Source organism: Sander vitreus, chromosome 13 (genome assembly GCF_031162955.1).
Source record: "Sander vitreus isolate 19-12246 chromosome 13, sanVit1, whole genome shotgun sequence".
NCBI classification, from domain to species: domain Eukaryota; kingdom Metazoa; phylum Chordata; class Actinopteri; order Perciformes; family Percidae; genus Sander; species Sander vitreus.
This window is the reverse complement of record NC_135867.1, coordinates 23285722-23304328: the sequence shown is the minus strand read 5'-3', so window position 1 is coordinate 23304328 and position 18607 is coordinate 23285722. Positions and strand designations below refer to the sequence as shown.

Genomic DNA, 18607 nt, shown 5'->3' with positions numbered 1-18607 from the left:
TGGCTGTAACTTTAAGAAAAATATCAATTTTTATTTATTATATTACATTATACTACTTATTCAAATAGCTGTGGTCGTATTTAAAATGTTCTAAAGACAGGCAAAACATTTGTTTCGTTTTTATGGTAGTATTTCCGGTGTAAAGGTCATATTACGATAGGTCAGGGTGTCCTTCCCTCCACACGTGTTTTCTGTAAGCTTCCAGAAGCAGCGGTAACGGGTAGTTAGCCGGTTGTTGGGTTCTGTCAAACTAATTTATTTGTCGTTACACGCCTTAATATTTTCATACAGTCATGCTAAAGTCAGTTGTCCGTGCGGTGGGAGCCGCTGTTCGCCTTTCTTCAGCCACCACGTCCACAGCCAGAGCTCTGCCACTCAGCTGCCCGACACTGCGCTCTCCAATTTCGGCAACATCTCGGCCCTTCACCCGGTCTCTCTGGATGCTGAATAACAACGGAGCCTCGTCAGGATACAGGCCAAAACTGTTTTGTTCAAAAATGTTTAATCCCTCGGTATCGTGTGGATGTGGAGGACTGCACACAGAAGGTAACTGAGATAAGAACGTTATAGCTTGCAATATTAACCTAACGTTAGCTAAGTGAGAGAAACGCGTAGCTGAGTGAGTTTTTAATTTCCAAAGATACTTAACCCCTTGAACACAACACTTTAGCCTGGTCACCACTCGCTATTACGAACCACACAATTACGTGTGCATCCTCTCACTGTAAGCAGTTAATTTAGCATTCACCTTGAAAGATAGTTATGTGCAGCTGTCCCCCCCCAGAACAGAACAATAGTAACGTTAACACGATAACTGTCAAAATAAGAAAATAAAAAAGAATAATTAAAAACTCGAAGTCTTATTGTCAGTGGCATGTGTGAAATAGCACGAGTATTCAGGTTGAGGTTAAAAGGTCATTCGCTGGAAGATGAATGAGAAGTGACGTGAAACATCTTGGACATCCATCTTTCTATTAACAATTGTGTTGTATAACGTTAGTGTTTGAAACCTCCTCATACATGTCGCTGGTTGTGATCGTTTAGAATAATTGTGGTGTATTGGTACTTCTGGACGTTACTGGACGGCTTTACACGTTTACACTTGAATACGGTTTCTATAAGAACAGAATATAACAAGACATACGATATAAGAAACTAATATAACACAAGATACAAATGATCTAAGAGTGTAAGACTCACACAACTATATCAAATGATTCACATACTACTTATTACATATTAATTGGCGCACACAACCTCCTACACAGCCAGCAAGACAAGACAGCAGACAAAAACTACAAAACTAAAGAGCCAATATACCATTTAGCCACTCCAAGTAGCTGATTGGCTCCTGACATTTTAATACACATGCTGTCCAATCAAATTGAGGGGGCTGCTGTGCTTGAACTATGTCAACTGTAAACATTCTTAACAAATTGCAGTTACACAGTAAAATGATTTAACATGTATCAAACTGTGTTTATCATCCTGTGCATATCCTGTTGAAAACAGTTGAATTTTCACTTGCCAAAATGAATGAATTTATAAAGTATAGTAGCATTGTGTGTACTGTGTGGTAGCGACCCATGATGGAACGCTGGCACAAGCTAACATCAGGAATCACAATGAAAAGTTATGCAGTAAAGTTGTCAAAGGGAAATAAGTGCTCTTTGGATTAACTTGTCAAACCAAGAGCAGCAATGAAGCCTTGTTGTAAGCATGCCAGCTGGAGATTGAGAGGGAAGGTTGCCTTGAAAGCTTTCTGCAAGCCGTTAGACACCAGTTACCCGGGCTAAAGCAAAGCTAACGAAACTTGCATTGCAGTTGATGCAGGATAAGAAAGATTGAAGTTTACCACTACACACGTTTTTTTCATAATTGCATAACCTTGGTATACCTTTACAACAGGTGACAAAGCCTTTGGCGATTTCCTGTCTGATGAAATCAAAGAGGAGAGGAAGATCCAGAAAAGCAAAGTCCTTCCTAAGATGTCTGGAGGATGGGAGCTGGAGATGAACGGCACCGAGGCTAAACTCACGAGGAATGTTGCTGGAGAAAAGTAAGGCTGGCGCACTTGGTGATTATCCAGTCCTTGTTGACGCATGGACACACTAATGAGCTCTTGTTCAATTCAATTGTATTTATAGTGTCAAATCACAACAGGAGTTCTCTCAGGACACTGTATAGATAGAGTAGATCCAGACCCCACACTATAATTTACAAAGACCTAACAGTTCCCCCGAGAGCAAGCATTTGGTGCAACAGTGGTGAGGAAAACTTCCTTTTTACAGGCAGAAACCTCGGACAGACCCTGGCTCGTGATAGGCGGCCATCTGCCGGTGCTGGTTGGGACACAGAGACACTGATACAGATGTTCTGTCCTCTTTTTACAGAATCACGGTCACATTCAATGTCAATAACAGCATTCCTCCTAACTTTGAGGAAGAGGCAGAACAGGGACAGCAGAAGTCAGCAGAAGAAGAGGTGAGTTCCAACAAAACCTGTTTGTGGTTTAAAAGATGTCTGTGGAAATGTAAGCAGTCATGACTGCATTGCCCCGGCTAATTGTCTTCAAAACACAAAATGACTGATTTTAAAGCTGTGGAAATTAAAATATAAACATTCTAATGATTATAACTTGGTTTCTCTTTACAGGCAGACATTGTGTCAACACCCAACTTTGTTGTTGATGTAACAAAACAGGGTGCAAAACATTCCTTGGTGTTTGACTGCCATTTTCCTGAAGACGAGGTAAGCACAGACTGCATTCATTCACAGCGACGTTAACATGTCAGATGTAAAATATTGACAGCAGCAGCATGTCTCTGACCTTACACTCTGACAGTTTGAGTTTAATAGAAAAGCTGGATTTGCGTTTTTATAGATGAGCCATGGTGAAGGAGAAGAGGAAAGCGACATCTTTGCCATTCGTGAGGTCAGCTTCCAACCTGAAGGAGACTCCGAGTGGAAGGAGACCAGCTATACACTCAACACAGACTCTCTGGACTGGGTAAGATTTGAGACAGTGTACAGTATATATAACTTTATTTATATAGCACTTTTTTTTTTTTTTAAACGCACAGTTACAAAGTGCTTAACATATAGGATAACAATACACTTACAGTAAACAGAATAATAACTTAAAGGGGAACTTCGATATTGTTCAAACTGGACCCTATTTTTCTATGTTTTAGTGTCTGTGAATAATGGGGACAGTTTTTCAAGTTGGTCCAGTTTTGGGCGATAGCCCTGCAGCCTTGTTGAATATATAGCCCCCCCCAAAAATGGTAGGGAAAACACTCAAACCAATTTATATTTCCACAAAATTGGCATGAATAATCATAAGTGTGTGTGTGTGAGTCAAAACAAAATAAAGTTAAAACTTGTTTTCAACAATTTCTTTGTCCTCTGCAGATTGATTTTTAGTAGGGGAGAAAAATCAATTTAAATCGGATTTATTTTGGAAAAAATCTGGGATTTTATTTTTAGGCCATATCGCCCTGCCCTACTACATACGGTGCTCAGCATAAGTGAATACACCCATGCTAAAGTTGACTAAAAAGAGGAATAAAAAAATGAGGAAAAATCCAACCTTTAAGGACACCAATTTTCTTTGTGAATAAATAATGTATCATAAATAAATAAATAAATCTTCATCCTTTAAAATACAGGGGGCATAAGTATACACACCCCTATGTTAAGTTCCCATAGAGGCAGGAGGATTTTTATGTTTAAAGGCCAGTTATTTCATGGATCCAGGATACTATGCATCCTGATAAAGATCCCTTGGCCCCACATCATCACGTACCCTTCACCATAGGGATTGCTGTGTTTTAATGTGCTGGGTAATGTCATTTTTACCCGCCGTGCGCTACATTAAAATCAATTCCTTCAACTGCCATTTTTTATCGGCTCGCTTTCGGGTCTGGACTTTCCGCTAAGCTTGCGCAGAGATCAACTGGGTTATAGGTTGACGGGTTGAAAATTGTATATGGTGTGTGGATTGTGTGAATGGGATGCGTTTCATACAAGATCTGGCAACTGGTCAACATTAGACAAACATTGGTCCGATTATTTATGAAGGAGTTTGGGCCATGCAAATTACGGGAGTTTCCCGGGAGAAATAACAAACCGGGAGGGGTCCGGGAGATGGGGCTAAAAAAAAAAAAAAACGGGAGAAACCCGGGAAAAACGGGAGTGTTGGCAGGTATGGCTTAGTGTTTTCTAAAACATTTTCACTGACATGGCTGAATTTTTAGATGATTTTGTGGCTGCAGGGCTCTCACTCAATACTATACCAATTTCAAAGAATGTTGTCACCATTAGTCACTTTGAAAAACATGGGCAAATATGGTCGAGGTTGGAAAAATTCTGAAGTTCCGGTTGAACACTAATAATAACAGTTAATGAAGATGATGATAGCTGCGTTTTAATATGGGTCATTTTAACTGATGCCAACTTAATTGCTGTTGTTTCTCAGGCTCTGTATGACCACCTGATGGACTTCCTGGCTGACCGGGGGATTGACAACACCTTTGCTGATGAACTGACTGAGCTGAGCACCGCCGTCGAGCATCAAGAGTACATCAAGTTCCTGGAAGACCTCCAAGGCTTCATCAAATGTAACTAATGTTAGATTTAAGCTAAATTTCACTTTTCTTCTATACACATCCTGGCAAAGTTGGAGGTATGGCATTGCGATAAGATGAAAGTGAATGTTGCAGCACTGATCGTTTTGATTGATACCTTTGGCACTCTAAAGAGACTGATGAGTACTTGCTTAAGTGTCTGTCACATTGAGCCATGTTGCCAGCTGTTGTCACATTAGTACTTGGCTGCAAATGTCTTCTTTATTAAAATGTGACTTTATTTTTCTGTAACTTTAAATTATATAGTTTAAATTAAATAATGAAGGTCATGACTGTGCAGAAACCATCATCACAAGAATTGTCTCTTAATTGTAGAGTTCCTGTTTTAACTGCAGTGGTATGATATGATCCAGTCAGTATTTGTCAATGTCCAGCTATCCTAAAGCCAATAAATGGGCACCTTGTCAAGATGTAAACTCGAAACCAAAATTCCACAAAATGTAACGGTTTACACAATCAGTCCTCACTTCAACAAATGGGACAGTTTCTTTGTTTTAAAGCTGGAGTCTTACTTCTAGCTGGCTTAGCAAGGGAGTTGATGTTGACTCCTAGTGATCGGACTCTGTCAGACTATAATATGTGAAGTCTGTATTTGAATGGTATACATGTGGATGTCTATAGAGAAAATGAAAGATCAGTGTTCAATAAAACTGTTTCATATTATATCATATTTTATGTATTTCTTTATGCCAAGTATATCAGTCAGTTACATCAGTTGTTAATTCAGTTGCAGAAGTAGCCAAATTGCACTTATTAGAACACAGCAAAATACTTTAAACCCTTTATGGATTTAGCCTAATTTGAGACTAACAGTTTTAACTTCTGGGTTTCAGGACTAAATTAAACTAAGTGTAAGCTAAGGATTGAAAAAAATGCTTAATATTTCTTAATGCTTTAAAGAAAAAAAAGAAGGAACTAAAAAAAAAAAAAAAAAAAAAACAATCCCTCAGCGGTAGGCTAGCAGCTCCTGTGTTCAGTGATGTCAAATGATTCTTTTGTCAATGGAGTCTGGTGGCTCCAGTTCCCCCAGAGTAAACGGGGCTGTTTGACTGCAAGGTAAAGCGCTGGAAATGTTCTAAATTCAGTATAGCGTGCACTTAAACTAATATTGATTTTATTTGAATTGACATTGAATTTTTTTTTTTTTTTGGTTTGTCCTTTTTTTAGGAGGCTAAAATACGTTTTAGCTTCTGCCCCCCCATACACAGCAGTACATTTCTTAACTTTCTTGCCTGTCCTCTTTGTCTGCTTCTCCAAACTGGGGGCACGCCGACCGCCATCTACTGTAGGTGAAACTCTGGTTGAGTAGCTCGTACAACCCCACTTCAAAATATCTGAACTATTCCTTTAAATCAAGCCAGTTCTCTTACGTTGAAATTTCTCTGTTAATCTTGGGTAAAAGTAAAAAGTAGGGATGCACCGAATCCAGATTTTTGTGGTTCGGCCGAATACTGAATCCACTGGTTCAGATTCCGCTGACTCTGAAACCGAATACCGGATCCTACTCCCATCCTCAGTCCGTTAACACAGTAAACACATTAATGAAGTAAACAACGTCCACAGCCTCTAAAATAGTTAAATGTAATAACTTAATGTTGAATTCACACACTCTTTTCACATGGTAGCAAAGCACATCGCTATCGCCAGATGAGTGACAATTTTGTTGGCAAATTTTCGCTAACCAGCGTATGATGACGGCATGTTGGGTGGGTGAAATTAGAAAGCTAACGTTAGCTAATGAGCAGTAGCTGGCCGTTCGGTCGCTCCGCTCCCACTGTAGGGAGACTCAGGGAGGCAGCCCGGGAGAGGCACTGTCAAGTTTTTAGCTGTGACTGTCCTTCCTTTGCCGTACCTGAAGTTGCTGCATTTTGGCTGCTGTCTGTAGATTCCTTCATGCTCAGCTCGTATTCTTTCGGATGTTTCATACGCAGATGTTTTAACAGCGGCGATGTTGTGTATTGTTTAGGGTCCTCGCCACAACGAGACATCGGCATTGCAGATTGAACATGTAGCTCAACTTGAATGGCCGCCTTTTGACTGAAAGTACTGCCAAACAACACTTTTTCTGCTCACGAATTCCATTTTCACTTTCTCACAGCCTACTGCATTGAACGGTCCACCTACGCAAACACCTTCCCGTTATCAACGGCGGCGTCATTACGTCGACCAGCGTAGGATTTTGGTGGAAAACGATTCTAAGGTTCGGCAGAAACTGAACCCCGTCAAAAAGCCCAATATTTGGCCGAATCCGACCCTGAATCCTGGATTCGGTGCATCCCTAGTAAAAAGGAAAGGATAAGTTCCACACCACTGAATTAGTTCTCATCTCCAGACTCGATCAAATGTAGTACCATGCAAACTAGCATTGTGTATATTAATTAATAATTTATCACAAAAGTAATACAGTGTCTTCCAAATTAAGATCCTTTTCATATTAAGTTTCTTTTAATCTTTGCGTGTCCCCAAGCCCAGACAGTGATTCTTTGTTGAGCTGCAGTTGGGGGATAGTAGCATTTTGTAATAAAGATTTTAAAAGATACTTTTATTTATTTACCAAGTCATGCCGCTGAAGCCTCATATTCAGTTTAGATATTGGAATATATATTTGTACACAGAGCGAGGACTGTGGGTTTTGTCACTAGTAAGCACATTAAGAGAGGAAGTCTTAATGGCCAGTATGAACAGGGAAAATATTTCAATGTCCACATGGACACCTGACTGTTGTTTTTAGATGTGTTAGCCTATGCTTCAAGCACAGTATTAACGTAGTCAATAACTTTGCACATTTGGCTACTTGAAATGTAAATGGTATCCTAGCTAATCCTAGCCTACTATGTATATTTACTTTAATATGCTATAAGAATCTTTGTTCTACATTACTCTTTATAAAAAGACCAACCTGAAAATATTACATATTAGGTATGAAGTCATTTTTTGAGGATTTCATAGACCTTAATAGTAAAGATATTTCCTCTTAGGATTGGTCTATTAATAATTACCGTCTTCAGTGATTGGTGGAACGAAGGACTTTACCACCATAGGAAGTTGACCCAATGATAGTATGCTGTTACGCAACAGTCCACGCATATTGTCCAGAGCTGTGGAGTTGAGGGAGACAGCTGTCTCTCAGCTGACAGATGAGGGACCTCGGTGCTGTTAGCAAGCGGCACTTCTTTCAGGAGGTATTGGAATATCTGAAGAAGAGGAGGGGGAGTCAGCTGAGGAGAAAGTTAACCGTTTTGGCAGACACGACACTGAATGTAAACGCACCATGGCGGGCAAAGGTAGAGTTTGTTCTGCCGGACAGAGCCAACTCCAGGACTCCTCAGATTCTGACTCGGAGGCTCGGGTGGCAAGTACCGGACCGTTCGCCGGCTCCTTCCCCTGCACCCAGGTCATCCACAGCGGACACTTCATGGTGTCGTCCCCCCACAGCGACTCCGCGCCGCGCGGGAGGAACAGCGGTGGGTCAATGAGATATGACTTCGACACGGTGAACAGGACGTGGTGCCAGACGTACCGGTACGGCCCGCAAAGCTCCGGGAGCCTGAGCATCGACCCCACTCTGACCCGCCTGTTTGACTGCATGTCCCTGGCCTACAGGTGGGTCCCTATTGTCTAACGCTAGTCAGAGACAGGAGGTAAACCCACCTCAGAGCAGTTCATCTTTTAAATATGCAAATGTCCTCTCTATAATTAGTCTAGTAGAACCACCTTTTTATTTCCACGTTTATCCCTTTCATTTCAGATAGCATTTTCATTTGCAGGAAGAAAGCTGCTTGAGCGCTCCTGCATCATGAGAAAGTGGGAATCTTAGAAGCCAGTCATTTTCCTATTATTAAAAAGTTAAATTAGAGTTATTATAAAGTACAAGTTAATAGTAAATATTGAACCTGCAGGCTATAATTCATATTTCTTTCCCTCTGCAGTGATCTCCCTCTGTAGCTCATCATTTACATGTTTTATGAGCCACTCATTGTATACACCAAGAGCTCCACATAAAAATATCTGTTTCAACAGGTTTCGCTTTTTAGTTAGTTAGTTAGTTAGGGGTTGGGTTGTTATGTGAGTGTTGGAAGAGGGATTTTGCTGTCTCTTGTGCAACCGCTTGGAAAATCTTCACTGAAAACTGGACTTTGATTCTAGTTGGCAGCATTGGAAAGGTTGCAGTGTAACTGAGGGGAAAGGAAAAATAACCTGTAATGATGCCCCTGGCTATACTTCACACCATGCGTATTTTAGGTTAAGTGTTCATTATTTTAATTCATTACACACAGACCTTGTCAATTGTGAGTCATAACATCCAAATGGGTATTTTATTGTTTTCCACTGATTATGTCAAAGAACAAGCATGTTTTTTTTGTTTTTTTTTCTTAACTTGATTTGTTTTTTTCTGATTTAAAAAAAAGTGTGCTTGAGAAAGTATAACTTTAGCCCTGTTTTAACGTGTTCTTAAGAGCTGCCATCAACCTTTGTTCTAAAGAAGATGTTTTTCCTGAAACTGTGCCAATTTGGTATTTTTTTTTATTTTTATTTTTTTATAGATGATACTTGCACAATAAACCCTAAGCCAGGCGTGGTTACCAGTACAGTACAACAGACCACAATACTTACATTTCCATGTAGGACTTTCACATTAAGGGCATGAAGAACTCAAAAAAATATAAACTCTGTACTGTGGTTTTTATTTATCTAAGTGTCACATGGAAAGTAATGTACAGTATTATGTGTAGCAAGGAGACTGTGGTAGTGCCAAGTACTGCCCTGCTGCACAGTATTTATCATTAACCAGACTGGTGTTAATTGGTTCTTCTCCTAATAAGTGTTTCCCGTAATTTGCCGTCTGTGCTGTTGTGACAGTGTGTGACATGCAGCGTTTTTCACTCCATTAAAAGCATGTTGAAAATGATTCCCCAGGCTTCCTAGCAACGCCCTGAGCACCTGAAATTAGGAGGCCCTCTCTCAGCACTCGGCGGGCTGAGGGACACTGGGAAACGTGCAAACAGCCTGACAGTGTGCTTGGGGAAAAAGCTGATTGGGTACTATTAGTCAAAATCAGGACAGATTTCCAACGGGTGAGGCGGTGGGGCTACTGAACACATTTTCCACCGTGTCAACTTCCATCTAAAGAGTATCTAGTTGAGCTGCAAAGATGAATCAGTTAGTTGTCAACTATTGAATTAATCGCTAACTATTTTGATAATTGATTAGTTGCTTTTTTTTATGAAAAAACAAAAACAAAACAAATCTCTGATTCCAGCTTCTTAAATGTGAATATTTTCTGGTTTCTTCACTCCTCTGACAGTAAACTGAATATTTTTGAGTTGTGGACAAAACAAGACATTTGACGATGTCATCTTGGGCTTTGGGAAGTACACACACATTTTTTCCCACCATTTTCTGACATTTTATAGACCACACAACTAATCCATTAATCAAGAAATTAATCTACAGATTTATCTAGCGTGCAAATGTAGTCGTTAGTTGCAGCCCTGATCCGATCTTCACTTCCCATTGTTTTTGTTCCGCTCATGGAAACAGACACATTTTATAATCGAACCATAAATGATTTGCTATATTACATTATTGCTGAAAGATATTAATATTACCCTTGAAATCATTATCCAAGGAATTCCACCGTTTGACACCACATACTGAAATACACATTTGCTCTAAAGTTGTTTGTGCATATTTCAAATTAAATTACCATCTATGATCCTCATTTTTCTGAACTAAAAACAATTTTTTTTGGTATATTTTCTGGTAATAATCTACCCAACAAAGTCTGTAATTCAACAAGGTCTTTACGTTTCATGAATCCTGATTTGATAAACATTGGTGCATCGGTGTGTACTCTGTAATCCACTTCATGTAGAATTCATACTGCTCTATTCTGTAAAATGAACAATGGCTCTGTTAGTTGCGTATGTGTTCCCCCCCCACACTTCTCTAGTATCTCAGTAATCTAGTCATTTCTGCACGTCTGTCTGTCCCTCTTTCATTAGTACATTGAACATCACCCTTTTTCCATACCCAAATTGTATATTTTTTAGATTGATCGTGTGTTTTGTTTGCAGTGGTAAGATAGTCTCTCCCAAGTGGAAGTCTTTTAAGGGTCTGCGGTTGCTGTGGAGGGATAAGATCCGTCTGAACAATGCGATCTGGAGAGCTTGGTTCATCCAGTGTGAGTCCACCACTCTTCACCTCCTCTCTCTGCTGCCTAGATAATCTTTAAAACCTCTCCACTGTTAATGAAGATACATTAGTCTTGAATGCAACAGAAATTGTTAAGACACATCCAAGGTGAAGAACAACTAAGTGACTGAACATAAATGAGGAGTCAAACATGAAGACATCATAGTAAAGTAAAACATATAGATTTTCTGTTCAAACGGCCAGAAACCTGTTGACGTTGTTGCTCTGTATCTGCTGTGTTTAGATGTGGAGAAGAGGAAGAACCCAGTGTGTGGCTTTGTCACACCGCTGGAGGGCTCGGAGGCAGATGCACATCGAAAGCCTGAAGTGAGTGATTTGGGTTACAGGGGAATGCTTATCAAATCGAGCTGTTGAAGCACAAGCTGGCTTCATTTGTCATTGACACACAGCATTGGGTACCGAATACAATACTTTTTTTTAAAGATCATTTTTGGGGCATTTTAGAGAGAGAGAGGGGGAATGACATGCAGCAAAAGGCTGCAGGTCGGGGTCGAACCCGGGCCCCGCTGCGTCGAGGAGTAAACCTCTATATATGGGTGTCCTCTCTACCAACTGAGCTATCTGGGCGCCCTCCAATTTGATCATTTTTAGGCACCGACCAAATTGCCTCCTAAGTATCGAGTATCGAAAAAATGCCTCGTCATTCAAAACCGAATTTCAATACCAAAGGAGCAAATCTCATCATCGTCAGTGAGCCAATAAGCATGCAGCGTGCTTCTACCAAGATCTAATAATGCTGGTGAATGGCTGTCTAACGATACACGTCGTAGAGACACGCAGGAAAAACTCTACTTTACACACAGAGACGGGACTCGCGTAGTAGGAGCTGAAAAATACATAAAAAGATTTGTGCCGTAACGTCATTTCTTTTTGTTAAAATGGATTTTATAAAATTGGTATCGAAAAAAGTATCATTCAGGAACTGGTATGGAAGTCAAGGTATTGCTGTCGGTAATGATCTTGAACATTTTGAGCTCTATCGCCACATTATTTCAAATACCGTTAATAAAACCTTCATGTTTATATTACTGAGTTTTGAGTCTTGTTTTGTACACTGATGAGGTTGGGCATGCAAGTCTTATACTTGGTGTTTCTGCATCATGTCAACAGGCAATTGTCTTAGAGGGCAGCTACTGGAAGCGAAGGATCGAGGTGGTGATCAAGGAGTATCACAAGTGGAGGATTTACTACAAGAAGAGGGTGAGCACTCATTCTTTACAGAACACATATTTCATCTTTTGTATATTGTTTGCCGTTTTAGCGGCATAACTCTGTGGGTGGCAGTGTTGGTCTGGTGGTTGGTCCGGATTGAAATATCTCAACAAATTGGCCTACATTTTATAGAGACATTCACGGTCCCCAGAGGATAAATCCCACTTGACTCCCTGACCTTTTCAGCTAGATCCACATGCAGGTTCATCTTTTTTTAGAAGTTTTTTCTTGGGGCATTTTTATTTGAGAGGACAGTTTAGACGTGAAAGGGGAGAGAGAGGAGGAACGACAAGCAGCAAAAGGCCGCAGGTAAGAATCGAACCTGCGGCCACTGCGGCGAGCACTGAAGGCTGTTTTATGCTTCTGCGTCGAATTGACGGCGTACCACCGCAGGCCCCTCTGCGTCGCCGTGAACCGCCTACCGAGCCCTCCGCTGTAGTTCGACATTATATATATATATGTATATATATATGTATGTATTCAAGGTCCCTAGAAGATAAATTCTAATGACTTCAGGAGAACCCGGAGATCCCCTTACTGGATGTTTCTATTAGCACTACCAGCAGGTCAAAGTTTTCACTTATCCTAACAAATATCTCTACACCTGGATTAGATTAACAAATTAACAAACATTTGGTACAGACATTCATGTTCACCTCATGATGAATTGTTTATAATACCTTTTTTAAGATGCTAACATGCTAAACTAAGGTGGCATGGCTGTAGAATCTTGTGACACAAACAAACTACACACTGTTCTTTTCTTTTACAGCTTCAGAAAAAGAAGGATGATATTCTATCAATGCTACAAGAGGTATGACAAAGCTCTGCTTTAATATTATTCTGTCTCTTTCTATACGTTTTGGAATAACACCAATGTAGACAAACATTTATTTTGAGCCCTGAAAACTGAAGTTGGCTGATTGAGCCAGGCTGCAGTGTGCGTGTTGGTGTTGGTGACTTGCTAGCATTGTTGACTTTTGAATGCAGTTGCAGCTCAACATATGAGCATCAGAGTCCTCCATGTAGCTCTGTGTAGCACGTGGATTTGGCCTACCTTGGTTTGACTAGAAATGAAAAGAGAGGATGATAAAAAAAGAAAGAGAAACGTGCAAAGCAACTTGCGTCATTGGCCCGGCATTTGTAGGCAATTGACACAAGTGAAATAGCTACATAATTTAATCAAATGTGACCTACTTCCAGCAGCGCTTCGTAAAAGTTGAGTAGCGGAGGGGCAGCGAGTGTGACGTCACTGTGGCCAGACACACAAAAGATCAGGAGGAAAACAGGAGAAGTAGGAGGATGGCAAAGAGAGGGAGGCACTTCATTCATGATAGTATTCACATGAGAATGTAACATGTGCCCACTCGGGCTGGGACGATTCATGGGTGCCGATTCAATTTGTATTGTGATTTTCTTTTTCTTCTTTAACAAAAACAAAAGTTGAATAACACACTTCTAGAGACAATATATCATGAGACATTTCTAAAAAACTGATTGTTTCCTCAAAAGAATGCACATCACACGTCAGTCAGTCAGTCAGTCATTTATTTTTCTTTCATTTGTAAAGAAGAACATAACATGGATTTTCAGATTTTTCTGCTTTCGCTCTGTTTGGCTGGAAACAGATATGATGTATTCGCCGTGGGCGGTACCGTATAAACAGAACATATTTAGGTGAATCACTGGTAAAAAAATAAATAAATTAGGGGGGACTTCTAGCTCACCCAGTAAGAACGTGCACCCTGTGTAGGCTGAGTCCTTTACAGCGGCCCAGATTCGAATCCGACCTGCGGCCCTTTGCTGCGTGTCATCCCCCATCTCTCTCCCACCTTTCCTTTCTATCCACTGTCACTCTAAAATAAAGGGGAAAAAGCCCCCCCCCAAAAAATAAAAAAAATGATTAAAAATATAGATTCTGAGGAACAGAAATCACAACACATACGATTTTTTATTTTCTTCCCCCCCCCCCCCCCCAACCCTAGTGAACACTGTGCAGCTGTCTCATCCCACTATTGCCTCTTCCACCTTTGGCATCGTCATCCTTCTGCTTTTATTCTCTCTCAGATTCACTGTGTCATTGGAAGCCCAGCTATGAACTCAGGTCAGAGGTAATATTTGACTGTGTTGATGTATTGTGCGGCACTTCAAAGGGCACATATTGGCACCAAGTTGCCAGGTCAAAGATCACTAAACCAGCTCTTTATGCTCCTGCTTCCCAAAGCCTTATCTTGCCTTTCTCTTAACAGATTACATATAGTGGCTGGGAATAAAAAAACACCGCAGTAAAACTAGAGATGGTCTGATACCATTTTTTGCTTCCCGATACCGATTCTGATACCTGAACTTGCGTATCGGCCGGTACCGATCCGATACCAGTGTGTCATATATTTTATTATGTTTTAACAACTGTATACTACTATCCCTGTATAGATGATATGATGTATAACATCTGTATACTACTATCCCTGTATGGATGATATGATGTATAACAGCTGTATACTACTATCCCTGTATGGATGATATGATGTATAACAGCTGTATACTACTATCCCTGTATGGATGATATGATGTATAACAGCTGTATACTACTATCCCTGTATGGATGATATGATGTATAACAGCTGTATACTACTATCCCTGTATGGATGATATGATGTATAACAGCTGTATACTACTATCCCTGTATGGATGATATGATGTATAACAGCTGTATACTACTATCCCTGTATAGATGATATGATGTATAACATCTGTATACTACTATCCCTGTATGGATGATATGATGTATAACAGCTGTATACTACTATCCCTGTATGGATGATATGATGTATAACAGCTGTATACTACTATCCCTGTATGGATGATATGATGTATAACAGCTGTATACTACTATCCCTGTATGGATGATATGATGTATAACAGCTGTATACTACTATCCCTGTATAGATGATATGATGTATAACAGCTGTATACTACTATCCCTGTATAGATGATATCATGTATAACAGCTGTATACTACTATCCCTGTATGGATGATATGATGTATAACAGCTGTATACAATTATCCCTGTATGGATGATATGATGTATAACAGCTGTATACTACTATCCCTGTATGGATGATATGATGTATAACAGCTGTATACTACTATCCCTGTATGGATGATATGATGTATAACAGCTGTATACTACTATCTCTGTATGGATGATATGATGTATAACAGCTGTATACTACTATCTCTGTATGGATGATATGATGTATAACAGCTGTATACTACTATCCCTGTATGGATGATATGATGTATAACAGCTGTATACTACTATCCCTGTATGGATGATATGATGTATAACAGCTGTATACTACTATCCCTGTATGGATGATATGATGTATAACAGCTGTATACTACTATCCCTGTATGGATGATATGATGTATAACAGCTGTATACTACTATCCCTGTATGGATGATATGATGTATAACAGCTGTATACTACTATCCCTGTATGGATGATATGATGTATAACAGCTGTATACTACTATCCCTGTATGGATGATAGGATGTATAACAGCTGTATACTACTATCCCTGTATGGATGATATGATGTATAACAGCTGTATACTACTATCCCTGTATGGATGTGATATTATTTCTATCTTTGTTGTCGGTCTGGCTCAGGTTAAACTCTTTGTGAAACATGAATGCCACAGAACTTTCTTTTATTCTGCAGTTTGACAGTCAGTTATAATGGAAAAAGAACATAAATAAGCTAACATATTTTTTCTGTAGGGCTTTATTACGTGGTATCAGATCGGTGCATAAACTCCAGTACTTCCCGTTACCAGCGTTTTAGGCAGTATCGGAGCCGATATCAGTATCGGTATCGGAACATCTCTAAGTAAAACCCAGGGGTTGTTTCTGTAAAGTTAGTGTTTATTTCCTATATTTTATAACAGGTTACAGCTCTAAACGCCCCGATATAAAATTGAATCGACTATATGATTTTAGCCTCAGCTCCATTCTCTTCCCAAAATCTTGAACAATCTGATTTGTGTAGGCCATCATATTCCAAGACACAAATGACACGCTGTACTGTCAGTGCGTGTGTGAAAACTCAATGTCATTCTGAGGGAAACAACGTTACCAAATCAAGTCATAAATAACGGGGCTTCAACAGGGGGAGTGGACTGTCCAACCTATGAGAAGTCTACTTTGATTTAGAATATAAACATACTGTAGATTTTTAGCCACGCAAGTGGTGTGACCCTTGGACAGACAGACTGAAATATAACAACTATTGGGTGGATGCCACAAATGTTTTTTTACAGACATTCAAACTCCCTAGAGGATAATTTTATTTTTTTAAAGGTTGTTTTTTGGGGCATTTTAGGCCTTTAATTCCACAGGACAGTTGAAGACATGAAAGGGGAGAGAGGGAATGAGATGCAGCAAAGGGCCACAGATCGGTGTCGAACCCGCAGCCGCTGCGTTGAGGAGTAAACCTCTATATATATGTGTGTGTGCCTCCTCTACCAACTGAGCTAACCCACCCACAGAGGATCAACTCCAGTGACTTCAGTGATGCACAGCTTTTTCCTCTAGAGCCATTATCAAGTCCAAATTTCAAGTAGTCAAATGATGACATTCCCTTCAACCTTCGCTGTACTTGTATTAAGTGCTAATTAGCAAATGTAAGCATGCTAACGCTAAGATGGCCAACCTGGTAAATATTGCCTGTTGAACATCAGCATGTTAGCATTGTCTCTTTGAGCATATTACATTTAGTACAGTCTCGTAGAGTCACTACGCTCTGTATGTGAAAGGGAATAGCTTGACTCAAGACAAAAGGACGATACGTTTGCCATAAAAATCATATTCATATCATAATAATCTCTGTTTATGTCATTCAGTTTCATCTCATGTCATTTTTTGCACATTTGATTTTATCATTTCACTTGAAGATAAATGTAATGTAATGTACCACCTCGTTGCAGGAAAGGCCTTAAAAAAGTATAAATAATGTCGATCGGAAGTGATGGATATGCATGTGTGTATGTTTTATTTCTTTGGCGAGTCTGAGGCAGCAGCAAGTTGTGTCGGCAGGGGCCCTCAGATCTTCCTGTTTGCCTGCACGTGAGTAAAGCCAGAATTAGGTCAGGGACAAAAGGCTGCTGGTTTTTGCTGAACGGTGAGACATCACAGTAAAGAAAGGAACGAAGCTGACATAATGATAAACTGTAGGAGGCTAGTGTTTTTGAACAATATGTCAAAACTGCTTTTTCATCATGCACTGTATATACACACACAGACACACACACACACACACACACACACACACACACACACACACACAATATACACACACAACAATCTTACCTCATTTCTACTTGCACACACTTTACACATATTCTTCCTCAAAGATGACAAATTGAGAGGTAAATGAATAAATTACAAAATGGGATGTCGTGTGCTTAGACGTAATCAAAACGTTTCCGGCTCAGTCTGGACTTCCCTATAAATGGGGTGTCAGACTTAGAAGTGGAGGGTAAAGACAAGAAGAGGGTGAGGCATAGCAGCTCAAACAGAGGGAAAAGGACCGGTCCTGGAGCTTCATTTTCTGTGAGTGTTTTACTGGGTTTTAAGTAGAGAATGGGCACTTGGAAAATGGTGTTTCATGTCTAGACACTAGATGTAAGAGTGGAGGACAGCTGTTATACCTGTTTTTTTTTTTTTTTGTGTGAGTGGATGTACAGTAAATTGTGTTTTAGTGAGTTGGCATTGTCATATTTTTTAAGGCTAATTTGATTTTGTATATGACATGTATAACAACTTATTGGAGGCGTATCTAACTATATTATAAAGCTTTAGCTTGTGTTAACATGCATTTCTCAGTGCAACAAACCAGTAACTGGACAGAACCAAACTGCATCGATACATCACTTGCCCTCTGATTAATAGATCTGAAATTGACTTGTCACTAGAAGCTGTTCCTAAGTTTGGATTTCTGGCTGATGTGCTCCAGGGTCAGATCTGCCAGGCCAAGCTGGAGAAATGGTCCAATCAGATGTACCAGGAGCCTGAGGCTGCGCCGGTGGAGGTCCACATGTTTGACCTGGACTGCCTTCTGTCCGACATCTCCGACACCCTGTTCACCATGACGCAAAAGCCTTGTCCCTGGGCTGGTGACCGACTCGACAGTGAGTAGTCATTCAGAGGGACTCTCAGCTGTGACTTTGCACTGGTGTCAAACCAGTGTCAAATCATTAGAAGTGTTGAAAAAAAAAATAAGGATGGACTTATGACCTGTGACTTATGACCTGTTACTTGTGACCTGTGAGTTGCCTGACGAGATCAAAAACTTGTCTTCCTTTGTATTGTGCATTTATCATTTGGCTGAAAAGAAGTACTTTATTTAGATTTATATGATATAACTCATGAAATGTAGCTTCATGCCATCTCTACCATGAGCAGGAGCCCAGAGGACAGACTTAAGGATAGATCAACTATATGTGTATTTATATGATATATATA

At 40.0% G+C, this 18607-nt stretch overlaps 2 protein-coding genes across 2 annotated transcripts in view; both read left to right on the top strand.

The window, feature by feature from the left end:
* The first annotated feature begins 145 nt into the window (after nucleotides 1-145).
* Nucleotides 146-5319, top strand: c1qbp (complement component 1, q subcomponent binding protein). Its single transcript, XM_078266282.1, has 6 exons — nucleotides 146-546; nucleotides 1909-2059; nucleotides 2394-2484; nucleotides 2656-2751; nucleotides 2885-3010; nucleotides 4481-5319. Exons 1-6 carry the CDS (start codon nucleotides 294-296, stop codon nucleotides 4628-4630), a joined length of 867 nt encoding a protein of 288 aa, XP_078122408.1. The 5' UTR covers nucleotides 146-293; the 3' UTR covers nucleotides 4631-5319.
* A 2523-nt stretch (nucleotides 5320-7842) lies between these two features.
* mlxipl (MLX interacting protein like) overlaps nucleotides 7843-18607 on the top strand; it is a 31872-nt gene continuing 21107 nt past the window's right edge. Inside the window, exons 1-6 of the mRNA XM_078265859.1 lie at nucleotides 7843-8252; nucleotides 10727-10833; nucleotides 11089-11171; nucleotides 11976-12065; nucleotides 12850-12891; nucleotides 18099-18273. Coding sequence (XP_078121985.1) covers nucleotides 7921-8252; nucleotides 10727-10833; nucleotides 11089-11171; nucleotides 11976-12065; nucleotides 12850-12891; nucleotides 18099-18273 — 829 coding nt within the window. The 5' untranslated portion in view covers nucleotides 7843-7920. The remainder of the gene's footprint in view (nucleotides 8253-10726; nucleotides 10834-11088; nucleotides 11172-11975; nucleotides 12066-12849; nucleotides 12892-18098; nucleotides 18274-18607) is intronic.